This window comes from Rattus norvegicus, chromosome 10, assembly GCF_021556685.1.
Source record: "Rattus norvegicus strain SHRSP/BbbUtx chromosome 10, alternate assembly SHRSP_T2T, whole genome shotgun sequence".
NCBI lineage: Eukaryota > Metazoa > Chordata > Mammalia > Rodentia > Muridae > Rattus > Rattus norvegicus.
In genome coordinates, this window is record NC_141543.1 from 109,567,922 (window position 1) to 109,584,058 (window position 16,137).

General features: G+C 50.2%; 1 protein-coding gene across 7 annotated transcripts in view; it reads left to right on the forward strand.

Annotated features, from left to right (window-relative positions):
* The first annotated feature begins 2,282 nt into the window (after positions 1 to 2,282).
* Pgs1 (phosphatidylglycerophosphate synthase 1) overlaps positions 2,283 to 16,137 on the forward strand; it is a 35,768-nt gene continuing 21,913 nt past the window's right edge. For 6 of the 7 annotated variants that reach the window (XR_015630697.1, XR_015630700.1, XR_015630701.1 and 3 more), the window contains exons 1-3: positions 2,283 to 2,433; positions 13,083 to 13,272; positions 15,850 to 15,927. Coding sequence is in view for 2 of the 7 variants with exons in the window: in XM_087572544.1 (XP_087428670.1) it covers positions 2,300 to 2,433; positions 13,083 to 13,272; positions 15,850 to 15,927 (402 nt within the window). In the remaining 5 variants the exon portion in view is untranslated. 7 annotated transcript variants of the gene reach the window in all.

Below are 16,137 nucleotides of genomic sequence, written 5' to 3' on the forward strand. Positions count from 1 at the left end.
TGTCTCCCAAGTTCTAGGACCTGCCTCATTTTTCTCTTTCTTCCTTTTTTTCCTCCTTCCTTCCATTCTTCCTTCCTTCCTTCTTTCCTTTTCTTACATACTAATGCTTTTGCCTCCTGAGGGCTGGTGAGGTCTGGGATTACAACGTGGCCTACCATGCCTGCATGAAATTGTCTTTTTTTTTTCTTCTTTTCTTTTTTTCGGAGCTGGGGACCGAACCCAGGGCCTTGCGCTTGCTAGGCAAGCGCTCTACCACTGAGCTAAATCCCCAACCCTGTCTTTTTTTTTTTTTTTTTTTTTTTTTTTGGTTCTTTTTTTCCGGAGCTGGGGACCGAACCCGGGGCCTTGCACTTCCTAGGTAAGCGCTCTACACTGAGCTAAATCCCCAGCCCCCCCCCCTTTTTAAACCACTCTTTGATAATATTTTTTCATTGTTTTAAAAATTAGTATACCGTTTATTGTTATTGATGTGTGTATGCTCTGGAGGGGGCACAAGTGTGAGGGTCGGAGGACATTTTTTTCTCAGCAAGCACCTTTATCTATTGAACCATCTTGCTGGACTTTCCTTTTAATTTTTTTTCTTTTCTTTTCTTTGAAGCTGGGGACCGAACCCAGGGCCTTGTGCTTGCTAGGCAAGCGCTCTACCACTGAGCTAAATCCCCAACCCCTTAATTTTATTTAGATTTCTGCATGTTGATTTATTCTGTGGGAGCAGCAGGCTCACCGATGCTATGGAGTGCATGCGGAGGTCAGGGAACAAGTTGAGTCAGGTCTCTTTTTCTACCACATGTTGTCCCGAGGCTCAAACTCAGGTTGTCAGCCTTGGCAGTAAGCACCTTTATCTACTGAGCCGTTTCGCCTGCCCCTGGTAAATTTTGTAAGTGATGCCACTAAATATTCTTCTAGTATGTCATTTTTCATGGAGATATGGCCAACCACTGTACTGATACACCACAGTGAACCTAGTCAACCCCTTCACTGAGATTTTGGTTGTTTTGTTTGTTTGATTTTGGTTTTAAATTTTTTTTTTTTTTCGGAGCTGGGGACCGAACTCAGGGCCTTGCCCATGCTAGGCAAGCGCTCTACCACTGAGCTAAATCCCCAACCCTTGATTTTGGTTTTTTGAGACAGGGTTTCACTGTGTAGTCCTGGCTATGGAACGTGCTCCGTAGAGCAGGCTGGTCTTGTACTCACAGAGATTTGTCTGCTTAACTTTACAGTGCTGGGATTAAAGGCATGCACCAGCAACAGCAGCAGCTGCAAGGGCTGCAGCAGTGGCGGTGAAAGCTGTTTCCACACTTTTCAATAATGGGAGAAAGGCTGAGATAAATATTCTTTTGGGAATGTGTCACTAACTTTCCTGGAATAGTTTGGTGGAGGTGAAATTCAGAATGTTAGTTTAAGTGTTACAGCTTTAACTCCACATCATCTCTTGGGTAAATAGAATGATGACTGTTTTACAATGTTTCTAGCTTCTAAGTTCCGGCCTATGTGAGCCAGGGAAGGAATCAATGGCATGTAAATCTGACAGGGGCAGAGGTGGGTCAGGCCTCAGGGCGTTGAGCTGGCACCATCCTGTATTGATGCAGTTGAGTGCAGGCACAAAGCAGGCGCTGGCAATCCGACAGGTGTTGGGCGCTGAGCTGTCACTAGTATCCTTCCTCTTGGAGCCAGGCAAGTGTGTGCAGGGTTCAGGGCTCAGGAGGCAATCAATCTGACAGGTGTCAGGACTCTTGAGTTGTCGCTAGCTTCCTCTTTCCTGGAGCACGAGAGGTGAGTGCTGTGCCTATGGCGGCAGCAGTCAGTGTGACTGGTGCTAAGATGCTACTAACATCCTCCCTCCTGAACCCTCATGTGAGCGTGGGGCAGCAGCTGTGAATCTGACAGGATTCGGGGCGCTGAGCAGTTACTAGTGTTCTCCCTCCTGGACCCTCATGTGAGTGCAGAGTAGCAGCTGAAAATATGGCAGGTGTCAGGGCGCTGAGCATCCTTCCTCTTACAGCAAGGCAGGTGAGCATAGGGCGCAGAGCTGCAGCTCTCAGTCTGACAGGATTCGGGGGGAAGCGCTGTCACCAGCATTCTCCCTCCTGGACCATCAGGTGAACTTAGGACCGTAGTCCACGCCGCCCGCCCTCGAGCTCCCTGTCTGGAGTGACTCTGTGCCCTAGAAGGGACACTGAGGCAAGATCAGGCAGTACAAATCTGTGCCGTCGCTGCCGCGCCTGCGCGCTGGCTCCGTGTCCGCGCTCGCGCTGTCAATAAAGTTCTCGCGCGCCGGAAGCGGAAGCGGCGGGTCTCCATGGCGGCGCCGGCAGCGGGCCCGGTGTTCTGGAGGCGGCTGCTGGGCCTGCTGCCTGGCCGGCCCGGGCTGGCCGCGCTCCTGGGCCGCCTCTCCGACCGTCTGGGCAGGAGCCGGGAGCGCCGGCGCCGGAGGTGAGAGTGCTCGGGCGGGCTGGGCTGGGGCTTCGCCGTCTCCCCGCGTGCCGGCGGCTCAGCCGTGGGTCCCGTGGGCGTGCACGGTGCAGGAGCCACCCGGGGCAAGCTCCGGGCTGCGGCCGTGCCCCGCAGCCAAAGCCGCTGTGCTGTGGACCTGGGGGGTGAGTGTGGCTGTCGGTATTAGCGCGGTGAGTTGGCGGTAGTGAATCAGCCCTGCGGGGACCGGGTGCGGGCTGGCTTCCTCACTCACATCCTGCTGGAGACATTTCTCAATCCTGACTCAGTCAGCACTCAGGTCCATGAAAAGGAAACACTCGAAACCCTTTCGACGCGCTTTCAAAAGGCTTGTTTCTGGAAAAGTACCGAGAAGTGGGTTGTGTAAGCGGTGAAGGAGGCTTTGAAGCAGTTTGTTCGGGCAGTGGTCTTTTAAAGTAAACATCTGCGAAGAACAGGCTCAACCAAGAGGCCTTGATGCTCTTGTTAATATTTAGGGGAAAGTGGTATGTGTGAATCTCTGGTGTGCATATGTTTAGAGACATTGTTTTCTTTTTCTTCAGATACTGGGGCTCAAACCCTCATGCACACGAGGCAGGTGCTTTACCCCTGAACTCTTTCTCTTTTTAGAATAATTAGTGTGTTCCAGCCACACTTCTCAGGTGTTGGCAACGGCAGGGCTTTTGGAAGTCGGTTTTCTTTTACCACGTGAGTTGAAGTGATTGAACTCAGGTCATCAGGCTTGGCAGCAAGCCCGCTGGACCCCCTAGTTCTTTTTAGAGACATAGTGTCATGTATCTGGGACTGGCCTTAAACTCACTGACTCAGGCTGTGCCTAGCACTCCTGATTCTCCTGCCCCATCTACAATGCAGGAATCACAGGTGTGGGTTGTACTGGCCCACTCTCTTCCATGGGTGAGATCTGGTTGTCTCTAGATAGCTTGAATCACCGTGTTGGCTCTAGATGTGGGACACTGATTCACAGAATAACAGAGGGGGCTTGCCAACCAAAGCGCAGATTTGACTTAGAGGACCTTCAAAGTGACAGAATCTAGGCAGAAAGGAAGTCCTTGGATTGCCTGCTGATGTGAACAGCTCAAGTTTCCCCAGCCATTCTATTGGGTGGTAGAGTCAGGTGATGCTTATTACATCATGGTATCAGACCACTGAAAAATGTTAAGGTTTCTAAAGTTCAGCCCGAAAGAGGAGCAGTTCAGGAAGCTTGGTTGATTTCCTCTTTGTTTGTAAACCTCTTTACTCACCGTTCAGCTTTGGTGTTGATCTCTGAAGGGGGCTCAGGCAGCCTACACAAAGTGTCACCACCACTGGGTGTCAAATTCAGACTAGGCAAGCACTTTACAGGGAGCTGTACCCCTAGGCCCGACAGGGCCTCACTTCGGGTTCCTTTCGAACATCCTTTGTAGCTGATTTTGAACTTAGGATCCTTTTGTCTGTAACCTGAGTGCTGGTATTTACAGGCATGTGTCACTGTGCCCAATTTCATGGGCCACTAGGGGTCATTTCCAGGGTCTTGTCGTATGCTAGGCAGATAGATAATTCACCAGCTAAGCCTCCTCCCCACCCCCACCCTCACCCCCAGTGCTTTGTATGTAGCCCAGGTTAGCCTGGAGCTCTGGGTCCTCCTTCCTTAGTCTCCTGAGCACAGTGATTACAGGCTTACACCACCAGCCTGGAAACTTTTTCTCCTCCTCCTGTTTTTTATCCTCTCTCTCTCTCTCTCTCTCTCTCTCTCTCTTTCTTTTCTCTCTCTCTCTCTCTCTCTCTCTTTCTTTCTTTCTTTTTTTTTTTTTTTAATGAAAAGCTTTTTTGTGTGTGCATCCCAAGAACTGAACACAGTCTTCAGGCTTGGTGGCAGGCAACTTTACCTGCTGAAGTATTTCATTGTTCCCTTTAAAAAATTAAAAACAAAATTGTTTGTTTGAGACAGGTTCTCACTTTATAGCTGACTGACTTCATGTAGACCAGGCTGGCCTCAAACTTGTAGAGACCTACTGGTCTCTGCCGTGGAGTGCTGGGATAAAAGATGTGGCCATCACACTCGGCCCAAGATTTTATTTTTATTTGTAGTTAATGTGTGTCTCTGTGTGTAAGTGCGTATGAGTGCAGGTGCCCTTGGGGGTCAGACGAGGACATTGGAGTCCCCGGAGCTGAACTTAAAAGCGCTTCTAGGAATCAAACCTAAGTCCTCTGTGGGAGCTCATAACCACTGAGCCCTCTCCAGCCCATAAATGTTCTTTGAGACAGCTACAGAGCCCTAGCTGTTCTAGAACTTTTATGTAGATCGAGCTGTCTCTTTAATTTTTTTGAGGCAGGGTTGAATGTAGCCTAGCCTGGCAAAGGCTTGCTATGTTGTTAAGTGTGGCCTTAGCGCCTGGATGGGCGATTGCAGGTGTGGTGTGGCAGTGAGGGTAGTCTATGAAGACTTCTACCTGACTCAGGCTTGTTTTGAGACAGTATCTCATATTCCTAGGCTGGCTTTGAACTCCTGATCTTCCTGCTGCCACCTGGGTTCTGAGATCACCAGCATGCGCTACCACACTCAGCTCAGCTTCCTAAAAGTCTTTGCAGTATTTATGGCTCCGTATTTCTACACCAAAGGATTAAGTCTACAGTTTCGGGGTGGGGAATTGAGTGACAGACTTCCGACAGTAAGAACCAGGACTTGAGTTCTTTGCTGTGTATTCAGAAGCTCTTGCTTTACAGTTCTCAGGGTAGGGGCAGGGAGTGGTGTTTCCACCAGTGGATGACCCTGCGGGTCCTGTTTGGCTGGCAGCCTTTTCTGGTTGTCCTGGGCCTCAGTGTTTGGCGTTATTTATGTCAGCTGTGGCCACTGACTGTCAGCTGCTGGCTTTCGATTTTTCTCCATTGTTCACTGTACCTCCCAATTCCTCATTCCCCGAATGGCGTGGTTTCTTGTAATTCTCTGATCACTGATTCATTGATAATAGCTCTGTGTAGTCATGAGCTTAACTTATTTTAGACTCTGGCTTGCCAGTCTGACTCAGTCATCAGGGGCTTGGTGAATCCTTGCGGCCAGCAGGAGGAACGGTTCTTCACTGCGTGGTTTCCTCTCAGGCTTAGAGGTGCCCAGAGAGACTTAAATGAGAAAATCATTTCTTATTAGTGATCTTGTTGCTTTCTCTGAAGCAAATGTCTGACTCACCGTCATTGAGAGGAGTAGACCGTTCATTTACTCCTCGTGTGGATGGGTCATTGCTCTTCTAGGTGAGATAAAGGCACAGCCCTGCCTTTAAACTGCTCCAGTCTGTGAGCAGACAGTTCCAGGAAAGTCGGGCAGAAGGTCATAGCGACAACGAGGAGAGGCTTCTGAGATGATGGAAGGCCCCCAGTCGCAGAGCCTAGAGAGAAGTGAAGAAGGGGGAGCGAGCATTTAAGTGGGGGGTGATGTGAGCAGAAGTGGGAGGCAGTACTCCAACCATTTCTAGCGGCTGATGCAGTGTTGCTAAGTAGGAGAGGAGCTAGGAGAAAGGCAGTGTCCTGGACCAGAGACCTCGGGAAGCAAATTTTAGGTCCTTACGTGATTTCTTTTGTGAATGGTACAGGCCTGAGCTTTGGTGGTGGAGGTGCTCCTGTGACGTCAGGGGCAATGGAAGGGTCAGTCCTGCTTTGGGGGTGATGCTGAGGTAGATCAGGTGACAAGTGTTTAGCTTTTAGCACTTGACCAAACCAGGAATCAAAGCCCCAGGTTTGGGGAATGATGATGAGGGCCATCCAGGTGGAGGTACTCAGTGCTCAGAGGTCCCATGCCCTGTTTGCATGGAAGGTTTTGGAGCCAGTGATGCACAGAACGGGCTCCTTACTGGAGGAGGTGAGACGTAGTGGGAAGTGTATGAAGAGGGTCTTCTGTCCTCATCTTGAACTTGTTTGCCATACAAGGAAATATCCTCTTGTGGCCTATAGATTTTCCTTTAAAACTATATTTAACTATGTATAACAAAATCTTATTTTATGTGAGGTAGGCAGAGAGACAGAGACACTGACTGTAATTTTCCTGGCTTTGGAGAGGGAAGCAGGTAACCATAGAAGGTTCTTTCGTGGGGTTTTCATAACGGTGTGACTCTGGAAGGTTAGTGTACATTCTGAGAAGTTTCTGTTAAGGAATTGTCACACTGTAGCAGTGACTTTTCTTTGACATTTCCCATGTTGGGGCTCAGCCTTCCCAACTCATTAGAGCTCTGCCTCTGGCCTTAGTTTTTGGCACAGGGTCTCTTGTAGCGCAGGTTAGCCTCAAACTTAGAATGTAGTTGAGGATGACCTTGAACAGCAGATGCACTTGCCTTTAGGTGCTTCGTGTACCCCTGTACCCAGGTCCATGACTGTCCGTTCTCTGGTGGTACTGGGCTTGAACACAGGGCTCTTACAGTTGCTGAGCAAGCGCATTGGCACTGGGCTAGCCTGCTGTCCCCTCTTGGTTTATTATTTTCACCAGCAAGAGCAGGTGGGAGAGAGAGAATCTAGAATCAAGGAACAATTTTCTCAGAATCTCTCAGCTGACTGGCTTGTAGTTGTAGCAGGTAAGTGTGAGTGGGGCCCAGCTGGACTCGTGCTGCTAGCAGATGGAGAGCAGCCTGGGACTAAATCGCTCCTTCATATCTAATCCTCTCTTGTAAATACTGATAAATGTGTAAAGGAGGCAGTCTGGCGGGAGCCCGTGGGGGCAGGCATGGCTCAAGTCAGGCTCTTTGTTCCTGGTGTGCCTCTGCTCTCCAGTCCCCCAGTGTCATCGACTTCCTTTTAGCTTGTGGTCGTGTATAGCTGGATGTTGGCAGCTGGGCTCTGGAGCAGTGCTTGCTGGGGAGTCCAGTGGCCACAGGCTTGAGTAACAGAGAGCATCACTTCCCTTCTTGGGCTCAGACTGCAGAAGTCAGGAAGGGCCTCTGCTGCCAGGACTACAGGAAGTGCACACTTCTCAGGAAGCTATGACTGTCGATCTTCTCATCAGTTACCTTCACATGTAAATGTGTGTGAGGGTAGTGGGGGTGGAGGGTGGATGCTTCTGAAAAAGTAGTTTCTGAAAACGGGATGACCAAATACCACAGTTTCTTTTAAAGACTCTTGTGTGTGTGTTGGGGGAGTTGGGGGGGGGGTTGAGAGAACATTTGGACAGATTTGACTGGGATCCTGTCAGTCTGTGCCAGGAACTCTGTTTCCCAGAGGGAATAAACCCTGAGGCCCATGTGCTGTGCTGGACACAGCATTCCTGGCCATTGTGGGTTCTCTGGTAGGTCAGGGCAGGCAGTCTTTCAGTTTCACAGCATTCTGTCCAAAGCTGAGCAGGTTGACCTACAGTTTGTATCACCAGAGCCAAACAACTGTCACCTTGGTTATTCAGCTGAGTGGACTTGAAAAGAGATCTACACTGGGCTTGTCTCCACACCCCTCATAGAGGGTCTGAGTAAATAGTCTCTCTATAATACCTGCTGTATACACGCTGCTTACAGCACATGATCTTGGAGTGGGGGTAGGGTATATGGTCTAGGGAAGACTGCATGCAGAAAGGGGGCTTTCCTCATGTGCTTCCGGTGTGGCCTTTTTGTGGGGTGCACATATGCTACAGTACTGACCCATCCCCTGTACTCTGTCAGGAAGCTACTAAATTCATTTACTCATCCAGAGTGAGCTTTGGTGCTTGTCGGGCCTACCCCCTGGGAAGGAATCTTAGCCCTACTGTCCTGGTGTGCTTCTGGGTTTGTCCCTCTGCTGAGAATAGGGGAGCTAGGCTGGGTCTCAGCATGGCCCACCCACAGGCAAGTCGGTGTCTTTCCACAGGTGCAGGGAGCCCCAAAACACTGGTGAGATGAGTAATTCTGTTCCACACAAGGGTGTGGCTTTCTGTGGGGTGGCAGTTTGGCTATTCTGAGCCCAGTTGATGTTGGGGAGGAGTGTTGATACTGTCTTGCCTGTACACTAGGCTGACTTTGCCATCCATCCAGGGGTCCAGAGAAGAATTTACATGGTGTGCGCTGGGGTGGTCAATCCTTGGGATGGTGGGAAGAAGTCTATTTCTCTGCTTGACTCACTCCCCAGCTTTCACATTCATGGTGCTCCCTCCACAGGACTCTGCCAGTAGAGTTTCCAGTCATTCCTGAGTTCAGGGAATTTGTCTGCAACATCTACAGGAAGCCTTAAGTCTATTGGCTGAACTTTCACCCAGAGTCAGGTATCCTTTGGGTGTGGCCTGAGCAGCTAATTATGAGAAGACACTGTCCTGGTCCTCAGGCTGCAGGCTGAGGATGGCTTTGTGCTGTTGGCTTCATATATTGAGAGACCCCGGAATGGGCGCTCTTAGGCCTTGAGTGCCGGATGGGAGGACCACTGGCCTGCAGGCCTGTTCTCTGTACTCCTGGACATTCCAAGGGAAAGGCGGGGCCTTCAGAGCTGCAGGTCCTACAGACCTGCTTTTCTGTTCACACTACTTCTTTCTCCTGTAATCAGAACTGGGTGCCAGATGGTATCTAGGAAGAGATGACTTAGGGGAACTAGATGGATGTGGAAATTGTGCATGAGCAGTGCCTTGGTCCCTGAGTGTGAGGCATGACGGGCCTCTGCCTCAGGCTCTCAGGCTGTTTTCCAGTGGACACTTGGGTTTTTTTTAAACTTTTTTTTTTTTTTTTTTAATTTATATGTGAGTACACTGTAGTTGGTCTTCTAACACTCAGAAGAGAGCATCCCATTACAGATGGTTGTGAGCCACCATGTGGTTGTTGGGAATTGAACTCAGGACCTCTGGAAGAGCAGTCAGTGCCCTTAACCGCTGAGCCATCTCTCCAGCTCCGTCTTCTTTTTCTTTAAAAAAATCCTTCTCTCTCTCTCTCTCTCTGTCTCTGTCTCTGTCTCTCTCTCTCTCTCTCTCTCTCTGTGTATGTGTGTGTGTATATGTGTATGTGTATGTCTTTCTCTGTGTAAAGCCACCGACTTGCTATGGTCAGTTCTTTCCTTCTGTCATGTGAGTTCTAGGCTGTTGAACTCTGGTTGTCCAGCTTGGCAGCAAGGGCCTTTACCCAGGACACGTGGTTTCTTAGTAAAGCTCCTGGCCCAGGGGAATTACTTGTGGGTTCCTATCCTGTGGGGCTATGCTGGTGTGGGGATAAGCTTTTTTCTGGGACAGTCAGTCTCAACCTGCAGGAGTTGCATTGATGAGAAGCCAGGAGCCAGTCTCCACGGTTCTGTCCTTCTAGCAGGCCAGGCTGCTGTGTACCTTGCACCAGGACTTGAGCTCTTCCAGCCCCAATGGGTCTCCTGTGTGTGCTGTGGGGTCCTTTATGCGCACTCCCCTTTGAATGTGTGAGAGCCATTCTGGGGCTCCTCCACAGTGAATCGGGAAACCCTAATTGGCTTACAGCTCCATTTTGCTCATAAAAATAAACCTGTCAGTGCACAGATTAAACAGGAAGCCAGTACAGAGAAGCCTGCGCAACTTTTGGACCGAGGCCCTGGTGAGCTCCCTGGTAGGGGAGAGACCTGCTCAAAGTTGTCACCCCTGCAGCCACTGCCTGTCATGGTGGTTGTTTAGGTCTGCCCTGGTACCTTGTAGGATGTGAGTATGGGTGCACACTAGTCACTGGACTGGCTTCTAGAAAGTTCCGTTGCTCAGGATTCACCTTGTCCACCTTGTTTCTTCTGAGTACAGTTTTTCTGGTTTTTAAGATTCTTCAGGCTTGGCTGCCAAAAGCCTTCCAGTAGCTCCAGGCCCCACCTGCCCTTCTCTCCTCTGACCATATATATTGACATTTGTCTAATCACTTTTATCATTTCCTTTGATCTCTGTGATCCCAGGCATGTGAGGCAGATGATGCCTGCTCTGCTCTGTGTCTGTCTCCACAGTGTGTAGGTAGTCATGTGATGGCTTGAGTTAAGCTCCCAGGAACTCTGGCCCTATTGTGGATTGCTTGGTGTGAATGGTGTTTCCTCATCTTCTTCTCTGTGAGCTGGTTGGTATCCCTTTGCCCACATGGTGGCTGTGTGGGATTGGGAATGTGGCATGAAACGAGGCAGGCAGACCCCTAGTGCTCCCCCATAAGCTCTGTGAGGTGGAGGTGCGCTGCTGGACACAGACTATATCAGGAATCTTGGAACTGTACCCACTGGGGCCTCGTGTCGGCTGCAAGGTTTTCCTGTTGTCTCCTAGTTTTCCTTCCCTCTAAGCCTGGCCAGTGTGTGGGACATGGAGGCAGCACTCTGTTGTTCACACTAAGGACTTTAATTTACAAGCCAGCACCTGCTGAGGGGGCACTGTTTACACCTCAGCATAGGTGGCCTAGGCCTGTTGCCGCCTTCCCAGGACCCAGAGAGCCAGCATCTTTCGCGCCGCCGTTGACTAAAGTTTTCTTGGCAGTGAGTTGGCCATGACAGGCCAGTGGGCTTTCTGGGAAGTGCAGCTGGGGGCCATCTGGCATCCCTGCAGCCTGAAGCCCTGGGGAGAGTCATTGCTGAGGCATGGAACAGGCAGTGAAATCATCTTCCTGGAATCCTCATTGAGCCCTAGGGTGCTGAGGACACGCTGCCCAGAACCCTCTGCAGTCACACACTGAGGTCGTCCTGCTGCTGTTTGCAGCCTGGGCTTTAGGGTGGTTTGTGTGGGGTTTGGGTGTTCAGGACAACAAGGACATAGATCAGCAGGACATACTGAGGGTTTCCTGGGGTGCTGCTTTGTACAGTCAGGTTGGTGTTGGTGGGGCCCTGGAAAGGATGTGTGTCTGAAAGCCAAGGGTCCCTCCTTGTCAAGGCCAGCACCTTGTAAGAAAGGTCTCTTCCCCAGTGTGCGCTGTGTGCTTTCTCCCCAAATCTGAGTTGTAAAGAGAAACCAACACAAGACGCTTTAATTTTTTTAGGTCCTCTAACAGAAGCCCTGTCTGTGAGTCATGAGTTTCTTCTAGGTTAACCTTGTTAACCAGGAAAATTGAAAGGGTTTTAAACAAGTGTATCTTTTCTTTGTTCTTTGGTATTTTCTTCTCTTTCTGTAATGTTTGCTCCTGTCTTTTCCCCAGAGGGATCTTCATACCCTCCCTTCTCCCTAGCCTGTGTGCGTAAGTCCCCCCTGCAGCTACCTGTGTGCGTGCCTGCAGTGGGCAGAAGAGCGCTTTGGATCCCTGGAAGTGTAGGTGCAGGCGTTGTGAGCTGCCCAATGTGCTAGGAATCAAGCTCTGCTCTCTGTTGCAGCAGCAGGAGCCTCACCTGCTGGGCCACTGTAGCTCTAGCCCTCCCGAGATCTCCCCCTTCTCCCTTTTTTTTTTTTTTTTCTCTCTCTTTTTTTTTTTTTTTTTTTTTTTTTCCGGAGCTGGGGACTGAACCCAGGGCCTTGCGCTTTCTAGGTAAGCGCTCTACCACTGAGCTAAATCCCCAGCCCTCCTTCTCCCTTTTTTAATGCAACCCACTGAGTCCCTAGTGCTGCGTGCTGGAATGTTGCCTGATCTTGTTGGCTTGATCCTGTGCTGGTAACCCTAGCTGCTGTGAGTTCCCAGTGCAGCAGCCTGTCATGCCCCAAAGACAGCATTTCACAGCGTTCCTCCCACCCACCAGCTTTTAACATCCTTACTGGGCTCTTCCTGGATGTTCTTGGAGCCTTGCTGGGGTTGATGCAGATGTCCACTCAGCATTCTCTCAGCTCTCCGGTCAGTTATGAGTCTGCACTAACCCAGCCACTACAGAAAGGTTTCTCTGGACAAGACTGAGAACAAACCATGGACGTCACAGTAGATATGTAGGAGACAGTTTAACATGTCTAGGTAGGAAAAACAAAACAACTACAACAAAACCCAGTAATAGGTTCCCTTAGGGCCTATGGCTTTCCTTTGATCAGATTTACAGTACTGTGAATGCCTTCCTGTCTGTGGAATAGGCCTCATATCTGAACAGAAGGTTACCCCCAAAACCTTCATGCCACAGTTGCACTGTGGGCACATTTTGCCTGACAGGCCATTGTAGTAGCCTGCGGGGGTCACTGCTGGGTAAGACCATTGTGGAGCACCTTTCAGCTCTGTACAGCTATCTAGGAGGGAGGACGTTTTCGGGATAGTTGTAGATGGATCTCTCTATGTCCACAACCAAAGGTCTTGTGTCTTCAGTGGGAGGGTCTTGTTATGTAGCTAGGGGGACAACTAAGAATAGAGCAGTAATAGCCTGTGTTATTTGGGGGTCTCTGGGCCCTACCTGACCAGTCAGTAAGTCCTGGAGATATCCCATCAGTAAGCTGGATATTTCTGAGTGGATTTGTGTCCGAGGGACAGATTGAACCAGGCAGGAGCTTTGGTGAGCTTTCTGTGGCTGCTCTTGGTTGGGAGTTACTGGGCGCGACTTTGGTTGGGTTCGTGTATAGGTGTTGCCACTTTGGTTCTGCAGCACTGACCACTTCAAGGTGCTAGGAGGAAGAAGGGCTTAAATTATATGGAAAAAAATCTGAAACAGCCAACACTCTGTCCCCACAGAGGTGGTCAGTCCCCAGGGGTATTTGAAAATGTAACTCGGGGGTTGGGGATTTAGCTCAGTGGTAGAGCATTTGCCTAGCAAGTGCAAGGCCCTGGGTTCGGTCCCCAGCTCCGAAAAAAAAGAAAAAAAAAAAAAAAAGAAAAAAAAAAAGAAAATGTAACTCATTTGCATGTTTCCATAACCAGGTCACCATGGCTGTTACTGGCTCCCTTGCTGTCACCAACTGTTCCTCAGGTCACCTCCCCACCTTGCTGCCTATGTCCCGAGGGTGTGCACCGGTTCCAGTGGATCAGAAACCTGGTCCCAGAATTTGGAGTCTCCAGCTCTCATGTAAGGGTGCTGTCTTCCCCTGCAGAGTTCTTCGAGCTCATGAAGGTAAGTTGCTTGGGGGCATGGGGGTTTCAGGGTTCGGTGGGTCCTGACACCCTGTTGTAGACACTTCTAGTGTAACTCTGCTTAGCCTGTGGCTCTTGCTGTCACCTTCATCTGTGGTTGGGTTGAGCTCCAAGCAGAATCCTCCCTGGGTAGCTAGTGTCTCAGAGCTTGGAGGAATGAGGACCAGCTTAGACACTGAGACCTAGTCCTTTTCTGTAAAGATGACAGGGCCATGCCTGAGGACCCCTACCCCAGGTGCCAGCTCCATGGGGAGATCTGAGGTAGGATTTGAGGTGTGTCTTCATATCAGGATACTTGTACTCTGTGGCCTGGGTCTTGGCATCTGTCTGTAGTGTGTGCTTCCCTTCTCTTGAGTGGGGTCCGTTTGCAGTTCACAATACCTGGACTAGAATGAAGTCATTCAGCACTCACTAATCTTAACTGTGTGAACTTTGAATTCGTATTAGCAGTGGTTCTAGAATGGAGATTGCTGCGAAGGGTGGCCAGCAGGGTGCTAGGAAACAGTAGTAGACATAGGTGGAGAGACTCCTCTCTGTAGAAAGTGGAAAGCCTGCTGTTTCTCTTCTCTCATCCTCTGCCTGTGTTGATCCACACTTGGCTCCATTTCTGCCTGGTTCATTCTTTGTGTGTGCCCATGGGCAGGCTAAACTTGGTTCGTGCTGTGTGTGGGCCACTGCCCATGGGGCCCTTGCTCTGCTCACACCCTGCTTCTCTGACCTCTTCTTCATTGTTTGTGAGGATGCTCTCGCAATGTGCTCTCTGCTTCTGTCTTCTGTGACTTGGAGAAACAGGTTATCCCAGGTAGTGGGTGATGGCACAGACTGTTGTCACACGGTGCTCTTCTGTCAGGAGGCCAGGCCAGGCTCTGCACCTGCCCACACTGGTGAAGCTGAGGAGTCCAGGAAGCAGCAGGGGCCCAGCTCAGGGCTGAGAAGATAAGAGACAAGACACCTGAGGCCCTGTGTGTCTTCCTATGATAGACGCTTACCTCAGTGACCTCTGGCTGGTCCTGCCTTCCTTATGCAGGGGTTGACTGGGGCCCTGCACTGGGCAGCCATGTACACTTTGGTGGCTAGGACTCAACTGATGACTGGCTCTGCCTGTTGATTTCTCTTCCCCTTCATGTCTGCAGACTGTGTTTTAATAGATGGTAAAAGAAAGGAGGCAGTGGGCTGTGCTGTTGGGCTGTGCTGTTGGCTCTTCTCCTGTGCCTAGGCATTTCCCAGGGCTGTACTCGGGCATCTGTCTAGTCAAGATGCCCAACTTCTGTGTGGAATGTAGCTGGGATGATACCCTTCTTAGGTTGCAGATCTGAGCTGTGCCGCTTGGCTCCCTCTTCTAACTATGGTCTCCTGTGTCCTTTGGAATTAACTTTGGTTTTTTGGAGACTGAGTCTTATGTTGCCAGGTCTGGCCCCTTACTCAGTGTGAACTGATCTTGTCTCCCTAGAGCTGGTGTGATATGTGTGCATGACTGCTCACTGTGTGCTTGGCTGCCATCTCTGGGCTTCGGGCTGCCTAGAGCTTTGGAGATGGGGGTCCTTTATTCTCCTGGGTGGGAGCAGAGCCTAGAGATACTGGCTCTTGAGACAACTTGGGATGTATCAGTTGTCTTTGTGTGTGTGTGGGTATGTGTATGTGCATGCGTGTGCCTGTGCATCCTGCTTGATTACATACAGCTGGTCAGGTATAGGCGCAGTGTACACACTTCCCTTCCTGCCAGTCCTATAGAGGTCAGTACCTCTGGGAGGAGTCTTCATGCTCCGTTCATTGGACGTGGATGTGCATGTGTGCATCTTTGTGGGATTTGTAGGTAAGGTTGTGTGTATGCTCTCTTAGCAGCACGTAGGGTGAGTTCTTCTCAGGGTCCAAAGATGTCTTTCATCCTGGGGTTGGAGAGAGTGCTCAACTGGTAAAGTGCTTGCCTCACAATCGTGAATCTCTGAGTCCCATCCCAGCTCTGTGGGAAAAGGCTAGGCTGGGTTGTGTGTACTCTTCACCCCAGTACTGGCATGCAGGGGCCATTGGACTACTAGGGCATGCTGGCCGGCCAGCCTATTTGATGAGTTCCAGGCTATTGACACCCTATCTCAGAAATAAACAAGACATATGGTGGGACACCCCACGATAGTTATTTATTCCCGTCTGCATGTCTGCACACGTTTATGTGACCAGCACTTATACAAGCATGCATCTGCATACGTAAATACATAACACATGCATGCACGCACACGCACACACTCACATATACACATAGGTACACACACTTACACTCACACACACTCTCTCTCTCTCTCACACACACACACACACACACACACACACACCAGACCCCTTTCACCCATTAGTGCTTAAGTTTCATTTGTTGTCCAATTAAACTGTACCTTGTTTTGCAGAATGAATGTTTTGATTAGGGTTGTTGATCTGCCTTTGAGAAGTTGCTGTGTATTGTGGGCTGCTATGAGGATGTAGAGCCACTCAGCTTAGAGTGTGGTTTGCCTCCAAGTGGACTAAGAGAATGATGGATGTAACTCAGGATTGTTTCTCCTCTTTCCAGGGGCAGATAAAAATAGCCAAGAGGCGAGTTGTGATGGCATCCCTTTACTTGGGGACAGGACCTTTGGAACAGGAACTGGTAAGGCTTAGGGGCAGATGGTCCCAGCTGCAGCTGGATCCAGCTTCACAATGTTGCAGCTGACTCCACATGCCTTTCTGGCCTCTGGATGTAGGTGTGTCAGTGTGTGAAGACAGTGTAGGAGGCCCAGTTAGGTGCTAGTCAGCACCTCTCCTCCCCTTACAGGACTCCCTGGGCTGCTCTACTTGACCATAACCCAGGGACCACAGC